Source organism: Papio anubis, chromosome 11, assembly GCF_008728515.1.
Source record: "Papio anubis isolate 15944 chromosome 11, Panubis1.0, whole genome shotgun sequence".
NCBI classification, from domain to species: domain Eukaryota; kingdom Metazoa; phylum Chordata; class Mammalia; order Primates; family Cercopithecidae; genus Papio; species Papio anubis.
Window position 1 is genome coordinate 31,307,625 of NC_044986.1, and position 18,230 is coordinate 31,325,854.

General features: G+C 51.8%; 1 protein-coding gene across 5 annotated transcripts; it reads right to left on the reverse strand.

The window, feature by feature from the left end:
* Positions 1-496: 496 nt before the first annotated feature.
* Positions 497-17,823, reverse strand: PPRC1 (PPARG related coactivator 1). Of its 5 annotated transcripts, none has more exons than XM_003904171.4 (14): positions 17,601-17,823; positions 13,119-13,307; positions 12,391-12,537; positions 12,177-12,278; positions 9,150-12,060; positions 8,047-8,100; positions 6,840-6,897; positions 6,055-6,125; positions 3,443-4,166; positions 2,301-2,450; positions 2,126-2,192; positions 1,882-2,003; positions 1,491-1,642; positions 497-896 (listed from the first exon to the last, which is right to left on the reverse strand). In XM_003904171.4, the coding sequence occupies exons 1-14, from the start codon at positions 17,751-17,753 to the stop codon at positions 793-795; spliced, it is 5,004 nt and encodes a 1,667-aa protein (XP_003904220.2). In that variant the 5' UTR covers positions 17,754-17,823; the 3' UTR covers positions 497-792. The 5 variants fall into 5 exon arrangements, with proteins under 5 accessions (XP_003904220.2, XP_009213502.2, XP_021799311.2 ...); XM_009215238.4 differs by lacking the exon at positions 17,601-17,823 and adding an exon at positions 13,705-13,859; XM_021943619.2 differs by lacking the exons at positions 6,055-6,125; positions 6,840-6,897.
* Positions 17,824-18,230: the final 407 nt, after the last annotated feature.

Below are 18,230 nucleotides of genomic sequence, written 5' to 3' on the forward strand. Positions count from 1 at the left end.
CACCTGTTGCACCATGCAGTGTGCTCAAACTGCGAGAGTGCCGCAGCTTGTGGCCACTCTCGATGGCTGCAAATGCCTCCTCAGCATAGCGATAAGTGACAAAGCCGTAGTTGTCCCTGGTAGGAAGAGGGTAAAATGAACATAACTGACATGATGAATGTATACACCAGTCCCAGTTTAGAAAACCTTTCTTTGAAACAAATGTGAGCTTCTCTAGGTCCTTGTTATCAAAAACCCTTCCTGGACGGTGTCATCATCCCATTGTCAGAATCTACATTCTAAAAAGATCGCTAGATGATTTGAATTCTCTTTAAAGTTGAGAAGCACTGTCCTAAATGACTCATTTTAGACAAGACATCTGAGGAACCAAGTTTCAAATCCAGTGGGATTTTTGCACCTGACCAGGGAGAAGCATGTCCCTGGACCATGTTCAGATAGGAAAAGTGAATACATTTGGCATTAGCACCATACAAAGAAGCACAACAGCAGTTGGGAGTTCTCTCTAGTTGATGTTTATTAGTCTGCATAGTGACTTATGTTCCAAACACTGGGGATCCCCTCAGCCCCACCTATCTTACATAGGAATGCAAGTTAACTTGTTTCAATACCTGTTATAAAAAAACAAATACCCTTTTTAAAAAATCTGATTCAACACATTTTTTATTTCACTTTTTTCCGTTTCTTTATAAAACAGTCATCTCACTAGCAGCTCTCTCCCCTAGAGTAGGGGAAGGGGTGGAGGAGGTTGGGCACCTCCAAAGGAGAAAAAGGGTAGCAGGGAAGGGCCCAAGGTTACCTCCTGAGGTTCTTCTGGGCCTGTTTCAACAATGTGTCAAAGTCAAGAGAATCAAATTTGCTCTTTACAGGTGCAGGGTCAAAGTCTTCCCGGTTGGAGTCTATAAAGGTAAAGACAAACTTCAAGGTCTCTGACCACACTTCCCAACCACAGGGTCTGCAAATGGCTATCTCCCATCCCAAAAACGGATGGAGTGAAAACTGCTCTAATTTTAAGTCAAAGAGATAGAGTCCCCAGTCCCCATTTGGGTCTTTTTTTGTTTTTTCACCCCTTGAGTCTTTTTTTGTTTTTTTTCAGACAGTCTCGCTCTGTTGCCCAGACTGGAGTGCAGTGCTGTGATCTCGGCTCACTGCAATCTCCGCCTCCCGGGTTCAAGCAATTCTCCTGCCTCAGCCTCCCGAGTAGCTGGGATTACAGGTACGTGCCACCACCTCCAGCTAATTTTTTCTATTTTTGGTAGAGACGGGGTTTCATCATGTTGGCCAGGCTGGTCTTAAACTCCTGACCTCGTGATCTGCCCACCTTGGCCTCCCAAAGTGCTGGGATTACAGGCGTGAGCCACTGCACCCAGCCCCCTTGGGTTCTTTGTATGTCAAACTAAGATAAGTCTGCCTAGCCCCACTCACAAAGGGTTAGGAACCCTTGTGGGGAGGGGATGAAGTATTCCAAAGCTTTAGGCCCTCCCTCCACTCACCAAGATCAGAATAACTCCTCTTGCAGAACTGCCTTCGGCCCCCAAAGCAGAGATCAAAGGGCTGCTCATCTGCCTGCCGCAGCTTGTGGCCACTCTCGATGGCTGCAAATGCCTCCTCAGCATAGCGATAAGTGACAAAGCCGTAGTTGTCCCTGGTAGGAAGAGGGTAAGGCAGGGGCTGGAGTGACTATATGGGCCCATGCCATGGAGGAGACACAGCACCCCAGGGTACAGAGGTGGTTCTTCTCATTCCCAGTGGCCAACCCTGTGACTGCAGAAATGAAGGTGTCCCATATTGCTCAGCACACCAGAGCAAAGAGGCAAGACAAAGAAACATCAAGGTAGATGAATGGGATAGAAAGAACATCCTGACCTTGGGGCTCAAGCTTACCCTTGGACACGGAAGTGGATGGTGCACTCCTCAATCTCTCCAAAAACGGAGAACCTCTGTTTCAGCTCTGATCGAGTCATGCGGCCAGGTATCTTTCCAATGAAGACCACCCTTCTTTCTTCCTATGTTTGGAAATGAAAAAAAATCAGCATACCATGAGCCAGGGCTACAGCTGCAGGCAGCTCTCTGAGCTCAAGGTTCAGCGGGTAAGCCCCCTCCTCCCATGACCTGTTCCTCTACTCACTATTGCACGCTCCTTTTGCAGCACTCTTTGCCTTTGGTAATGGTCATGTGAACGATAAGAGCTGTACCTGGCAAGAGAAGGTGTCGTCAGCTCCCCAAACATAAGACAATTCAAGACTCAGAACTCTTAGGCACCTGCATGCCAGGTGCCTGGTGCTCCCTAAACACGTGCTCACCGCCGCCTCCTGTCACTTCTTCGGCGGGGGGATGGGGAGCGTGAGCGGCTTCGGGAACTGGATGATGAGGATGAGGAAGACGAAGAGGAAGATGATGACGAAGAAGAGGAAGAGCATCTTCGAGAACGTCCGGAGGAACTACAGCTGGACCTGAAGAAAAAGAGGGCATGCAGGAATGCTGGGAGTGGTTCAAGTATACTCTGCTTCTCTCACCCAGGCCCCAGTCCTATCTTTCTTTCAGGAAGCTCAGGACCAAAGACAAAGCAGAGTAGAAGAGGTCTAGAAGAACAATTTTCCTTCACAGATGAACAAACTGAAGCCCTTCGTGGAACTTTAGGTGTACCTAGAATGTTGTGGAGTGTTTTGGAAGAGATCACATTTATTTTCAATTGTGCAATTAAAAATTGAAAAATACTTAACAAATCAGAAAGAGGAAGAACAATAAATGGAGACTCAGGGAGAGGGCTGAGCCCTAGGTCTCACACCCAGCTATCTGTGGTGCTGGGGCCAATCCTGGGTCTTTTGGGTTACTATTGCTCCCCTACCAGGTCTCATGGAAATACTGTGAGCATGGTAAAGAGAGAGGTAACTGCTAGACTTGTAGTATGGGCCAGTTCTGAAGATATATATCATCTCCAAAATTCAAGAATTACTCATTAAGTGGGAAAACTTGGTTACGGAGAAAAAAAGACATTGCCAGGAAATAGATGAGGCCATAGCGACACCCAAAGGAACTGCCCCAGACACCTTCCTCAGCAGATGATTAAGGGAAGAACTATTTTCTATTAACAGGTAACCCACTACCTCACATAGCACCCAGAATACCAAAAATGAAGGCTGATACAGTATGTGAAAAAAATCAACAGGGTCAAACTCAAACCCTAAAAGTCTCCCCACGGCAGGTCTCAAGGAAGCAGGAGACCTCACTGATACCCCAAACTCCAACAGGGGACAGAAACAATCGTCTCACAGCTTGCCTCCTTCAACAATCCCGGAAAAGGGAAAACACAAAAGCCAAAGACAGAAATAGAAGCCTTAGCGCCTGGAAGTACCAAAGTCAATGTGTAAAAGCTTTCAAAGTAAACCACAGAAGTACGTCAACTTCCTAAATGGAGAGAACCTACAGGGCCATCAAAGCTCACCTTCGCCACCTCTTGTGTGGGGGGGAGAGGGACCTGGACCGAGATCGGGATGAGGAAGACGACGATGAGGATGAGGAGGAAGATGCTTCGCTGGTCCGGATGGACCCAGAGCTGACAGAACGACTGTTGCGGCCTCGGCGGCCCTGCCAGCCTTGGCTTGAGGGGCTGGCTGACCTGCAGGCTTTTCGGTAACAGCGCATTGACCGCTGCTTGGCTGAGGGTTCAGGGGGAGTCCTAGTGTTCATGTCATTCCGGCAGGGTGAGGCCTCAGGGGACAGCAAGCTGGATGGGGCAAGGCAGGGCGCTGAGGGATCTGCCTGCTCACTGCTAGTCCTGTGATCAAGTGGCTCCCGGGAGGCAGCTATGCATGGGGGCGGAGGGGCAGCTGGGCCCAAAGACAAAACAGGTTTGATGGTGATGTCCTGATGGCGCTTGACATTCCATCGGGAGCCCACCTCTGGAATGACTAGGGCAGGCATCTTTTTTGGGGGAGTCCTGCTCCGGACACAATAGTCATGGTCCCCAGAGCCCACATGGACTCGACTAGGGCCATGGACCCCTTCTTGGAGGCGAACTGCAGCTGGATGTTTGGCCTCCGTAACTCCTTCAGGCTTCAGGGTTCCCTCCTGGGCGGTGGACTTAGGAGATTTGGCTTTGGCCAGCAGTGAGACAGCAGCCAGGGGCTTCCATAACTGGTGGGGAGGGGTAGCTGGAGGGGTGAGCCCTGTGGTGGGGAGGGAGGATGGAGATAGCAGGGTGAGATCCGGTTCTACACTTCCAAATACTGTGTATATAGCCTCCAGAGACCCCCACCTCATCTCACAAAGTACACCAAGCAAGGTAAGCAGCCCAACTTCTCCCACTGCTTCAACTGTTCCTTCCCCATGTTCCCCAACTTGGGAACCAGCAAGAGAAATCCAGCCAGCTACGGTCTTCCTAAAGCCCTCATCCTCTCACTACCCAGACCTAGCTGGCGGGCAGGTCCTACAGTCTAGCTCTCCATTCTCAGATCCGCCCCCTCCACCCAGTACTGCCTGACTTCTAGGCTGCATCTTGCCTACTCATGTAGTCATATTCTGATGGTCTCCCCACTTCCAGTTTCAGAGTCATCCACCTGTCTTCTATATTCCTGCTAGATGGAGCACCCAAAAACCAATCTGGTAAAGTTTCTTCAATGCATAGGATAAAGTCCAAAGAGCTTAATATGGCATTTGAGGTCCCTATAATCTGACCTTCTATTTACCACTCCAATTTTATCTCTTGCTTTACCTCTGCCCACTGCCCTGATCAGCTACTACACTCCAGCTAAACCAAGCCACTCACAATTCCCCAAAACATACCTGGCTGGTTTTGTTTCTTCAGTTCATTCAAGCTGCTCCGTCTTCCTAGAATGTCCTCTCCCCTAAATCTACCACCTGATTGATAGTTTCTCAAGCCTCAGCTTAGGATATTAGTTTCTATATAACCCTACCCTGACTGTCCCTCTTCACATCTCACTGTAATCCATAGGTTTTTTTTTTTTTTTTTTTTTTGGTGGGACGGAGTCTCACTCTGTCACCCAGGCTGGAGTGCAGTGGCGCGATCTTAGCTCACTGCAAGCTCCGCCTCCTGGGTTCACGCCATTCTTCTGCCTCAGCCTCCCAAGTAGCTGGGACTACAGGCGCCCACCACCTCGCCCAGCTAATTTTTTGTATTTTTAGCGGAGACCGGGTTTCACTGTGTTAGCCAGGATGGTCTCAATCTCCTGACCTCGTGATCCACCTGCCTCAGCCTCCCAAACTGCTGGGATTAAAGGCGTGAACCACCACACCCGGCCTTTTTTTTTTTTCTTCTGAGACAGTCTCGCTCTGTCGCCCAGGCTGGAGAGCACTGGTGCGAACTTGGCTCACTGCAAGCTCCGCCTCCCGAGTTCACGCCATTCTCCTGCCTCAGCCTTCCAAGTAGCTGGGACTACAGGCACCCACCATCACGCCCAGCTAATTTTTTTGTATTTTTAGTAGAGATGGGGTTTCACTGTGTTAGCCAGGATGGTCTCAATCTCCTGACCACGTGATCCGCCCGCCTCAGCCTCCCAAAGTGCTGGGATTACAGGCGTGAGTCACCGCGCCCAGCCTTTCTTTCTTTTTTTTTTTTTGAGATGGAGTCTTGCTCTGTCGCCCAGGCTGGAGCGCAGCGGCACAATCTTAGCTCACTGCAAACTCCGCCTCCTGGATTTAAGTGATTCTCCTGCCTCAGCCTCCCAAGTAGCTGGGACTACAGGCGTGTACCACCACGCCCAACTAATTTTTGTATTTTTTAAATAAAGATAGGGTTTCACCGTGTGGGCCAGGCTGGTCTCAAACTCCTGACCTCAAGTGATCCACCTGCCTCGGCCTCCCAAAGTGCTGGGATTACAGGCGTGAGCCACTGTGCCCGGCCCATAGGCTGTAACATAGCACCTGATACTCAACATGCTCATTTGTTTACACATCTGCCCTCTAGACTGTGAGTACCTCAAGGCTGGAGATCAGATCTCTATATCCTTAATGCCTACACACAATTGATTTGGAGTAGGCTCAGCAACTGTTGCCGCATAGACTAATCACAGGCAGAATTCCCCACCCTGAACCCACCTGCCACGTTGGCCAGTTCTGGGGCTTGTAACCGGTCTAGGGGCCTCTTCTCCTGGGGAATGTCAACGCCGCTGGCGGGGGGGAAAAGGGAAAGCCTGATTCATTGCCTCCTCAACATCTTGTACATTTGCCTTTCTCACAAATCAACGGGAGGGGGTGGGTGCAGAGAAAAATGGGATGCACAAACTGCCCCCATCATCTTCTTCCTGCACAAAAGGGTCTTATTGACTGAACTACAGATTGGGTCTCAACTCAGCCCTGCCCAATTCCAAGAGGCAGGCTGGCTATGACCTTGAATACCCGCCACCTCCTTCACATCAGGAGTCTCACCTGCCCAGCTCAAACCAACCTGAAATCAATGTGGAGGGGAACATGCTTGGCAGAACAGGATGGAGGACCATGAACATGAAAAATGAGTCCTAGCCATTAATATCTTCCTCCACTTTAAGTTACAACATTACCAGCACTGAGTGAACTTGAAGTGTTATTAAATGAAGGCAAGAAATCCCCAAAGGCATGACTTGCCAGGAGATAAAAGGTACCTCCAGGACATTTGGAACCCCTGATTGGAATCAGCTGGAGGGCAGTGAACATGCCCGTCCTCACCTCACCACCCAAGATACTGCCCAGTAGTGATGGGCAGAGTTAGGGGTGGCGAAACAGGGAAAGACTCTAGAGCTGACTACAACGTCCCTGCAACAGACGCATCCAGTTGATGGTCCTGGAGTGTCAGCCGGCTGCTGACCAACAGCTGTAGGGTAACTCGCTCACATCTCCATACTTACCCTGAGTTTCCTACAGCCAAGCTGTCAGCAGGAGCCGGAGGAGGACACTCCTTTTTGGCTGCAAAGAAACCATACTAGTTAAAAGCCCAACCAGATGTTCTAACTGAGGCGGCACAGAAGGGCTTGCTTTGAGACCCAAAGGAGGAAAATCCACTTTGCCTATATATTCCCTGTTGGGATCTCCCCGAAGAGATCCAGTCTCCTCCAGTGGATGACCAAGTACTATTTTTAATCATGTCTCTTTTCTGCTCAGAAACACCCACATTCCTCCACTGAATTTGAGATAAAGTCCAAATGTATAAGCCTAGTGTTCAAGGTGATCTATGATCTGCCTAACTAGCTTCCTGGCCTCACAGCCTACTCTCATTCTATAAATCACATTTTCTATTTTGCCTTGTTACCAACTCAGGAATCATTTCTGTAGATTCTTCTCCCCAGTTGGACCGTAAGCTCCTTGAGAACAGGATACAGTGTTCTCCATAGCACCTACATCCATGCCTTATACTGAGAAAGCCAGCTATTCATTGCCTTTCGAATGTGCCATATGCCATTCTTCCTATACCTACCCTTTGCCTTTAGTTGCCACACATATTCTCTCTGTGAATTCCTACCTGTCTTTCAATGTCCAGCCTGAAAGCTACTTCCCTCTAGAAAAACGTCCCTAAACAACCCCAACCTGCTTGGATTCTTTTTTTTTTTTTTTGAGACGGAGTCTCACCCTGTCGCCCAGGCTAAAATGCAACAGCACAATCTTGGCTCACTACAATCTCTGTCTGCTGGGTGCAAACAATCCTCCTGCCTCAGCCTCCCGAGAAGCTGGGATTACAGGCACCCGCCACCTCGCCCAGCTAAGTTTTGTATTTTTAGTAGAGATGGGGTTTCACCATGTTGGCCAGGCTGGTCTCAAATTCCTGACTTCGTGATCCGCCCGCCTCAGCTTCCCAAAGTGCTGGGATTACAGTCATGAGCCACTGCGCCCAGCCTGGATTCTCAGTCTACTCTTTTATAATACCTTCCTTCCTGTATCACTGCCGTCCCTAGCTTGGATTACCATCACAGTTCAATCTTGTCTCCATCTTCCAATTAGGGAGCTGCTCTAGTGGCTAAGGCTGTCCCCTCTCACCCTAGTTAAAGCAACTACAGGGCTAGGCCCAAAAGGAGTATCACCAAAAAAAGAGTTGGAACAAAACTACCCATGTTCCCTCACCTTCTGATTTCTCAAACTGCTCCAGCAGACTGGACAGGTCCGATGCCTCAATTCCTGTGGAGGCACACAACACAGGATTGAAAACGAGCCCCTATCAACTGAGTACACAGGTCCCAGGAAGCCCCCAAATCATCTCACTTCTCCCTTTCCACTCCCCCTGCCCTCTGTACTAAGTGAACCAAGGTAGCAGCACAAAGCATGAAGGATTCAAACCAACCCAGAGCTCTGCCTCTGAAGAACCCTCCACAGCCAGGCATGGTGGCACACATCTGTGCCTATAAATCCGAGCTACTTGGAAGGCTGAGGTGGGAGGACCACTTGAGCCCAGGAGTTCAAGTCCAGCCTGGGCAACACAGGGAGACCTCATCTCTTAAAAACAGAAACAGGCTAGGCACGGTGGCTCACACCTGTAATCCCAGTACTTTGGAAGGCTGAGGCGGGGGGATCATGAGGTCAAGAGATTGAGACCAACCTGGCCGACATGGTGAAACCTCACCTCCACTAAAAATATAAAAATTAGCCGGGTGTGGATGTGAGCACCTGTAATGCCAGCTACTGGGGAGGCAGAGGCAGGAGAATCGCTTGAACCCAGGAGGCGGAGGTTGCAGTGAGTCAAGATCGCACCACTGCACTCCAGCCTGGGTGACAGAGGGAGACTCCATCTCAAAAAAAAAAAAAAAAAAAAAGTTCCGGCGCAGCGGCTCACGCCTGTAATCCCAGCACTTTGGAAGGTTGAGGCGGGTGAATCACAAGATCAGGAGATCAAGACCAACCTGCCTAACATGGTGAAACCTCGTCTCTACTAGAAATACAAAAATTAGCTGGATATGGTGGTGGGCACCTGTAGTCCCAGCTACTTGAAAGGCTGAGGCAGGAGAATGGCATGAACCTGGGAGGTGGAGGTTGCCTTGAGCCGAGATTGCGCCACTGCACTCCAGCCTGGCGACACAGCCAGACTCCGTCTCAAAACAAAACAACGAAAACAAAAAACTCCCCCAAAGAAATCCAACAAAGGCCAGCCTCATCAGGGTGGCTTATCCTGTTCTAGAGAAGAGTCCCCCAGCCAACTTGGGGACTATGTAGGGGAACTGTGTGGCACTCACCAATCTCACTGATGAAAGCCTGTACCACATCTTCAGAACCCTGAGTATGTGGGGTAGGCAGGAAGGACAGCTTCCTTAGACGGGCTGGGTGGACAGGAGGCAGCTTGGAGACAGTGCTCTGCCTTGGTGTCGGAACAGCCTTGGTAGCAGGCAAGGGGGGCTTCTCCCTGGGCCTGGTCTCCTGGGTCTCAGGCTTTAGCCCCTCTGATGCAGGCTCCTCAACAGTCACACCTTCAGCAGACACACATGCTGGAGCCGCTGGAGCCTTCAGCCGGGGACTTTGCACCAGGGCAGACACCTTATGTTTCGGATGGGGAGATGCAAGCACTGGCTTGACCTCCACCTTGGTAGGCTCTATCTGTGGAGCTCCGTGGCTAGGTAGCCCACTGAGGGGAGGAGTCATCGACACGGGAAGTACATTTTCAGGAGGGCCAGCTGGAGTGCCCCTAGACTCCATCTTAGCTTGGGGAACAGCTCTCCCAACGGAGGCTGCAGGCAAAGGAGGCGGGGGTACAGTAGACCAGAATGGAGCATGTTGAGGCCCTGGGCCCCAACCCAAGGACCCATAGGTACAGGTGGAACTGTAAGGTAAGACTGGGGCAGGAGGGGGTGCCCAAGGCACATTGCAAGTGGGAGGCATGGCATAGGCGCCAGGAGTACCAGACACTAGGGGCACTGTCGGTGGGGGGGGCAGGCAAGGATAGCCAGAAGGGGACACAGGAGGATAACAAGGCCAGGGTGGCATGGGGGCATAGTGAGTAAATGGATCAGGTAGGACTGGCCCCATAGACACTGGAAGACTAGGAGGCTGCAAGGGAGGTGGCGGCAGACTGGGGGGTATGCCCAGCCCACCTGCAGGGAAAGACAGGGCAGTAGGCATTGCGGGAGGTGTGGGCACAACAGGGGACACAGACTGCACAGGAGGGGAAGGTCTCGCCAACAATGGCATCTCCTGGGATGGTACCTGCTCAGTGAGAGCTGAGGCCACAGATTTGCTTACAGGTGGCTCAGGACCAGGAGAAGCAGGGCTGGGACCTACAGGCACAAGGCAAGTCTCAGGGGGCGCTTCAGGGCTTCTCTGTAGAGCTGTCTTCTTGGCTGGGGCTGGTGGGATGACAAGACAAGGGATGTCTGCCAGTCCTGTGGGAGTCTCTGGAAGGCTAGGCCACTTCCCAGTTGGGGGCTGGGGACTTCTCTCTTCTGTTTCTGCTTGGCGTTGCTGCCTTCGTCGCCGGTATTCAGATAAGCTGAGAGGCCGAGGTCTGGCTTCATGGGTTGTAGCACTGGTACCACTTTCAATTTTCAGAGAATCCACAACCTCTTTGACTTCAGGGATGATGGTCTTTGGTGGGTCCAAGGACTCTGACTCCAGGAGGAGCTGGGGGGCTGGACCCCCCAGGGCTGATGACACTGCAGCACGTCTGGGATCAGTTGGTCTGGACTTAACTAGCACTGGGTCAACTGCAGTCAGGTCATTAGGAACAGGGTCAACTAGTGCTAGATCAACTGGTGCTGGGCCAGACGGGACAGCATCAACTGGTGGCAAGTTATCTGAGACGGGAACCACTGCAGGGTCAACTGCTGCTGAGTCAGCCAGGACTGGGTTGATCAGCACTGGCCCAGCAGGGAGAGGCTCAACCAGTTCTGAACTGGTTGAAGAAAGGTCAACCAATCCAGGGTCAACAGGTACAGGGCCAGCTAGAACAGAGCCAACTGCAGTGGGATCAGCTTCAACAGAGTCAACTGGCATGGGGCTGGCTTGGGCAGAGTTGACCAATGAGAGATGGGTTGGTACAGGGTTGGCTTGGATAGTGTCAGTCAACTTGGGGTAGAGGTCTAGAGGGCCTTCTTTAGCAGGACTACATTGTCCAGCACTTCTCTCCAAGTTCTTAGGGCTAGAATTCTCCAAGGCAGCTGCCCAGGCCCGAGCCCAAGCCCGAGGCTTCCCCTTACCCTGGAGAGGCCCAGACTCTCTTGGAAGTTCTTCCTGAGGCTGTTTCTGCAAGTTGTCTACCTGAGCGGTCACTTCCGTACCTACGGCAGACTGCCCACGAGAAGATGACCTCAGCCTCCTGGCATAGCCTTCCACACAGGCTGCTGGCTGCTCCTTGCTCTTCTTCTTCCTGCCCTTTCGAGCTCTCTGGGAACCCGGTGCTGCATTGGCAGGTGGGTTCTGAGGCTCCTTGGGCACCACTGGCTCCATGACCTCCCTGGGCTTCAATAAGCAGGCTGAGTCCAGCTTCTCCTCTGAGTTCAATGACAACCCCTTCTTCTCAGAGCAGAGGGTTATCTTAGGCACAGCAGCCTCCGTCTCTGACTCCAGTGTAGGCATCAGCAGCTGCAAGGCAGAACTAGTCTCTAGCGAGTCATCCAGGAGCACAGGCTGGGGTCCAGGAGAGACCTGTCGCACCACAACTGGTATCTCCAGGTCATCGCCAGCTGTGGCTGCCTGGCCCACAATCTCCAGCACTACACAGCCCTCAGGCAGCGTCAGATCATCTGGCTGCTCCTGAAGCTCAGCCTCAAGTGATGCCAGTTGGGTGAGGTTGGGCAGGCAGTATGGGTGCATGGCCCGCACCAGCTCACTCAGGGAGGAGATGCTCTCATCACCAGCTGCTGGCACTGCCGTCTCTGCTGCTGTTGCTTTATCTTCCTCCTCAGGGCAGGCCAAATGCATGGGGAAGTCCGGGGTACTGCTCACACAGTTGTCAAGCTCCCCAGCAAGAATCTGGCCACTGAAGCTGGCCACCTCCTCTTCTTCTTCTCCATCACTGCGCTGCTGGGGAGGTGGGGATTGGCCCCAGCGTGGTCTTGATCTTGGGGGCCTCCAGCTGGGAAGCTTGGGGGAAGAAGTCTCTAAGAAAGAAGGAGGGGAGAAGTCCCAAGGGGGATCTGGAAGAGACATTTCAACCTGCAGGAGAGAAGAGAAGTCTCAGGAGGAGTCTTCTTTGGGAAAGTATTCTCCAGACCTGTCCCCACACATTCCTCCCACCTGGGAGTTTCTGAAGCCCCCTAGGTCAGGCTTACCCCACTCCCTCTACTGCTGCCTGTACTGGGCCCCAATGGGTCAACTGGGGTGATGAGGTCACGTTCTGGGGGTGTCCGAGAGAGAGTAAGCAGCTTGTGTAGCTAAGAGGAAAGAAAGACCTGAGATCAGTCTATGCTTCAGAGCTATATGAGTAGGTCCACAGGCATGGGTCTAAACTTTATACCAATCCCCTTCCCCTGGTCCCACACTCACAGAGGAGCCCTCCCGGGGTGACACAAGCAGCTCCGAATCAGGAATGCTGTCAAATGGAGAAAGGTTCTCAGAATCTGCATTGTCCAAGATCTCCGTCAGAGCCGTGAGCAGCGACACTTCATTCTGGTCCTCCAGAGATAACCTGCTCTGCTCCAGAAAAACAACCAGAAGGTCCTACCAACATCCCTAATGACCTACTATGCCACTAAGGACTGGATATCGAAAGAATCAGTCTCCCAGGTTCAACTCAGCTAATGGGGCAGCAAGAGGGATCTGAATACCAGAAGGCATAGATTCCGATCTCAGTTACCATCCACCAGCTCTCTGGTGTCAACAGGGACCTGTCAGACTTGACTCAAGCTTGGGCTTCACACATTCCCCTACCCTCAAATAAGATGTGGGACGCTCAGCAGACAACCATCGGCTAGGCTAGAAATGAGCTCAAAAACAGAGATCAGAACCCTCTGGACATGCAGTTCAGGGGCCTAAACAGTGGGAAAGGCCTTGGACTACAGTCCAAGTTAGGCAAGGAATTCTTACATGGGACATAATCTGGCAGCCTGCAGCCTATTTCCCTCTTAGAGACAAAAAATACACTTGAAGGGTTCAGGTTGGGCACCCAGGAAGAAGCTAAGGTCCTGGGAGAGCAGAGCCATGCCAAGAATTTTAGCTAGAGCCTCCCATGTAAAGCTCCTGCTTGAAGATATCCAAGCCCAGCCCCAGCTCACCTCTCCAAGGCTCCCAAAATCCTCGATGAGGGAGATGAGGGAGGCATCCATGTAGCTCTGCATGGTCCCCAGCAGCGTCTCATCCTGCAGCATTAGCTCCTCCATTTCCAGGTCCTTGTCCCTCAGAGATGGGCCCAGCCGAGACAGACTGACAAAGCCAGAATCACCCCCTTCCTCGTGCAGCAGCACCTGGAGCAGAGAAGAAGGCGAGAAGGGTATGAGCCCTCTGGCAGCAGCTGATTGGTATGCTCCATAAATCAGGTACCCTCCACTGCTGGGCCCAAACTCAGCAGCTGCCCCACTGTTGCCAAACTTCCGGGCTAGCAGGGCAGAGAAGCACAACCTACGAGCAAAAGCCCCAGCCAGGATGGCAGTTTTCAAGGACCTTCTGGGGCAGAAAAACATTTCGGCTCCAACCAGAAACAGCTAAAGTCACAGGAGATTAAAACCCGGGAGTAAAAACATCAGAAAAATCAAGATTGTTCAGAATCATCTACTGGCAGCAGTGAAGATAACAGTCTGAGGGGCTCACCAAAGCAAAAGAGGTCAGCAAAGAGACAGCTGCAGCTGCAACAACCTCACCTACCTCAAACCCCATTTAGGTCTCTGCTCTCTGCTTAGTGCAAATCCTATCTTCTTCAAGAAGACACCCCAGCTTCCAGCCCACGGTGATCTCTCCTCACAACTCTAAAATCATAGACTTTTCTGCAGCATTAAGTTTTCTGGCAATCACACCCCACCCCACTACCCCCAGCCCCGTGAAACTCCTGGGTTTGGACTCCTGGGTTCAAGCGATTCTCCTGCCTCAGCCTCCGGAGCAGCTGGCATTATAGGCGCCCACCACCATGCCCAGCTAATTTTTGTATTTTTAGTAGAGACAAGGTTTCACCATATTGGCCAGGCTGGTCTCAAACTCCTAACCTCAAGTGATCCACCCGACTCGGCCCCCGGAAGTGCTGGGATTACAGGCAGGAGCCACCACGCCCGGCTGACACTTATTTTGAAAGCTCAACGGTGAGACACTCAACCTCTCAATGGTAATTCCAAGCAAAGGGCCTCTTCCCCACTCCTACCAGGTGAGAGCAAGTGAAGAGAAAGCTTGATTCCCTAGATGGAAAGGCCCCACCCGACACTCCTCTAAGAACTAGCAGCATTTATGGTCTCTTGTGTTAGGCATCAAGCAGCCCGCCCAGACCTGTCAAGAGTGTGGGTGTTGGCAGGGCCAGAAGGGACTAGAATGGTAGTGGTGAGGCCAGAGCCACAGGGATCTCCGCTACAGTAGTCCCCCCTTATCCTAGAGGGATAAGTTCCAAGACCCCCAGTAGATGCCTGAAACCACAGATACTACCAATACATTGGTATGTATTGATACATACAATACCTACCAACGATGAAGTTTAAGTTATAAATTAGGCACAATAAGAAATTAATAATAAAACAGAACAATTAAAACAATATACTGTAATAAAAGTTACATGAATGTGGTCTCTCCCTGGCTCTCAGAATATCTCACTGTACTGTACTCACGTATTTTTAGACCCCAGTTGACGGCAGGTTAACAGAAACTGTGGATAAGGGGAAACTACTGTATAGGAAACATGAAGTAAAAAGGCCTGAGAACAGGATCACATACAGACAGGCAAGACTTTTCTTTTCCCCTTCTGCAAAGTGAAATTCTGCACCACTTCCAAAAGAAAAAAGCAACAGGTGTCCCCCCCCACCACCACAATATATACCCTCCTAACAGAGCTGGGTACCAACGCCCAGGGAAAGGAAAGGTTGGTTAAGGACGCGTTAGGAGGCCAGGCCCAGAGAATAAGTGAAAGGTGGTAGGTTTTAGGCACTAACTCCTCCCAGGCCTTCACAATCCTATAATTACAAACCAGCACCTGAATAGCACCTGGCTCAGCAAACACTCCAGGATGAGCCAAGAGGCTGCAACTCCACTTCCTCTGCCACCACCTACCTACCAGAGCCCCAGCAACTAGGCTGGAATCTCAAGACAATGCCCAGCTCTCTATGAACCACTCATCTTCACCTCCATCAGGTGTCCAGTCAAATACACCCTTACACTTGACCTCACTCATCACTCAATTCCCAAATAGCACAGCTCCCAGAGTACCAAGATCATCCAAGTGCTAAGCCCAGGCTAAAAGTGAGCCAGCCATCAGCACCTCTAACTTCAAAAACCTCCCAACTAGCTTTCCCCCACCAAACCTTCTCCCTCCAGGGTTCAAAAACAGCCAGAAGCTTTTTAAATGCATATCTGATCACTGCCTGAGACCCTCCCTAAGTCCCTTCAATGGTATTTTACTGCTCTTAGGATTAGGTTTAAACTCTTTAATATAGCTTACAAAGTCTTCCCCACCAGACTTCTGCTCCAGCGTGTCCTCTCCCACTACTCTGCAGTACAGGTCTCGGTTTCTCCAATAAGCCATGCTCTCTTCCTCCTTGAGGCCTTCACTATTCCCTGATTAAAGGTTTTCCAGTCTTAACATCTCAGCTTTAAATGTCCCTTCCCAGACTCTGCAAAGTAGATCACTACTGCCAATTACATAAACCCAAATATCCTGCACTTTTGTCTCATTCACTATTATTTATCATGTTCTATCCTAATTCAAACATAGATCCTGAGGGATAAAGACCATGTTTGTGTGGTTTACCTGTGTATCCCCTGTGCCTAAACATAATGGTATTTCAATAAATAACTGGTTGACTGACCAGCTCACATATACCCATCTTTGGTTTTGGGGGAAAGGGAATGACAATCTCTCCATGAGATCCTCTCCAATCCCAAATTATCACTTAATGCCTATTAGAGCTGGACCTTGGATCCTTCCTGCCTCTCCCTGTGCTATTTGGGAATTGAGTGATGGGTGAGGTCAGGTGTGAGGGCATCTCTCTGACTGGACACCTGATGGAGGTGAAAATGAATGGTTCATAGAGAGCTAGGTAGGCATTGTCTTGAGATTCCAGCCTAGTCCCTGGGGCTCTGGTAGGTAGGCAGCACCAGCCCCGAAAGATGTGACCTCTGAGAAAGTAGGGGAGAAGGGATTAGCGCTCCCAAATTCTTGTCCCAGAAACCATTCTCCCCTGGGCAAGGGCCTAGATTGGTCTGCCGGACCTGACATTACCAGGCAGCCTGCAGCCCAACTCCCACCTAGTAACACACAAAAAACGCTGTCAAGGACTCAGTTTAATTGTTTGAGATAACAGTTCAAACTAATTCCTGCCCCTTCCACCCTAGGTGGAAACTTCTAAGAAGCCCTCCACTGTAGAGTAGGACAATAACACTTTTTGAAAGCCAAGAAAAAAAATCTAACAGAATTCCCCCTCAACCAGTAGATGTTCAACTACTGAACATGTTGAATAGTTCTCAAACCGCCTCCAACTTTTCCCATCCCCATCAAAATATCCAAAGAGCCTTAAATACGGACCACCCCAGTTTCTGTGTGTCAGATTACAGGAGCATGCCTTCCCAAAAGAGATGCTGGAGGAAAAAGTGAGGAGAGAAGAGGATTCCCTTTCCCTTTCTTAACCTTGTCCCAGGTATATGTTGACACTCCTCATGCCCCTTGAATCACTAATAAGGCAAGACTGCAAAGCAACCAAAACGCCAATGCCCGTGACTCACAACCCACCCCAAGCCGGTCAGACAGAAGCGCCACAAACTCACTCCTCCACAACCCTTCAGCCTCAGCCCTCTACCCTCCCCATCACACTCCGCCATCCGCAGGGAACAAACACCCGGAACATCTGGAGAGTCCTTCACCATCAGCAGTGGAGAGACGTTGCGCACCCAAGCAGCAGGGAAAAAAAACCTCCAAGGCTCTGAACAAAGTTGACTCTAGCAGCCCTTACCTTCCTTCCCGGCCCGGGCCTCTCGCCCCGGCAGGAGATGGCGGGACCGGTGGAGACACACCCAGTTCGCGTCAGCGAGGCTCCAAGGCCGATACTAGATGCCCGACAGCCTCGGACTGAAGCCACGTGGACGTTCCGTCCCCGCCCCCACGTGGACCCGCAGCCTGCGCCCCCCTCCACCAGGAGCCCGACCCACGTGGATGCCCCGGCCGCCTAGAGGGGGAGGGGAGGCAGACAAGTTCTCCCGGGAAAATTGCTCCCCCCACCCCACGTGGCTCCGAAAAGGGAACTGCGGCGCCGGGCTCAGGGAGCCCCACTGGGCATCCTTACAGGGAGGTCTCAGCCTTCGACCCCAAGTCCGAACCCCTGACCCCCACCCGCGGGTTATGTTTCCGACACCCGGCTCTGCCCCTCCGGCGTCCCCCAGGAATGGCCGTAGAGACGCTGCCTCTGCCCGCCTACCCCCAGCAAACGGCCTAGGGTCCTCTTGGTCCGGCCCGGCTCCCGCGGCCACCCGGCATCGACTCCCAGGCGATTCCTCCCTTTCCTGTGGCGTCCACGTGTCACCGCCCGGCACACACCGCTTTGCTGCCAGCCGCGGGCCGCCAGCCACCCTCTCACCTGCTCCCCGCCGCTCACAGCGCCCAAAGTGCCATACGGCGCTTGGCTTCGACTTCCCCAACCGCTGCCGCGGGCTCCCCCGCCAGGGTCCGGGCCGGGGCCCCCACTCGGGGGCGGCGCGACTCCGTCTCTCAGTCCCCGGCGCGCCGCCATCTTGGCCCCTGAACACCCAGCGCTGCTCTGATCGCCGGCGCCGCCTCGCCCAGCCGATTGTGGGAAGGGAACTACAACTCCCGAATGACACTGCAAGACTACGAATCCCAGAGGGCCGTGCGGCGAGACCCACTTGCACCCTGGAAGAAGGCCCTGGCCTCGCGCGAAGGTTCCTGGGAGTAGTAGTCGCTTTACGTGGGGACCGTTTGGCACTAGCTCTAGACATCCTGTAGGGTTTAGTTTCGTGGTACACTGGGATACCGATTTAGGGAGCGCTTAGCAGTAAGGGGGAAAGTTAATATTTGCGTATTTTATTGTGGTTAACCTGTCCAACTGTTGGAACGTCCTCTTCGTCGTTCTACCTGCTGTACGTTCCTTTCACTTTAGTCCAAATGGGTCGAAGTGGGCCTATATATGTTTTGAAACACCACCCCCTAGTGGGCACTTGCGCTCCAAGCGCTAATCCTCACCTAATCC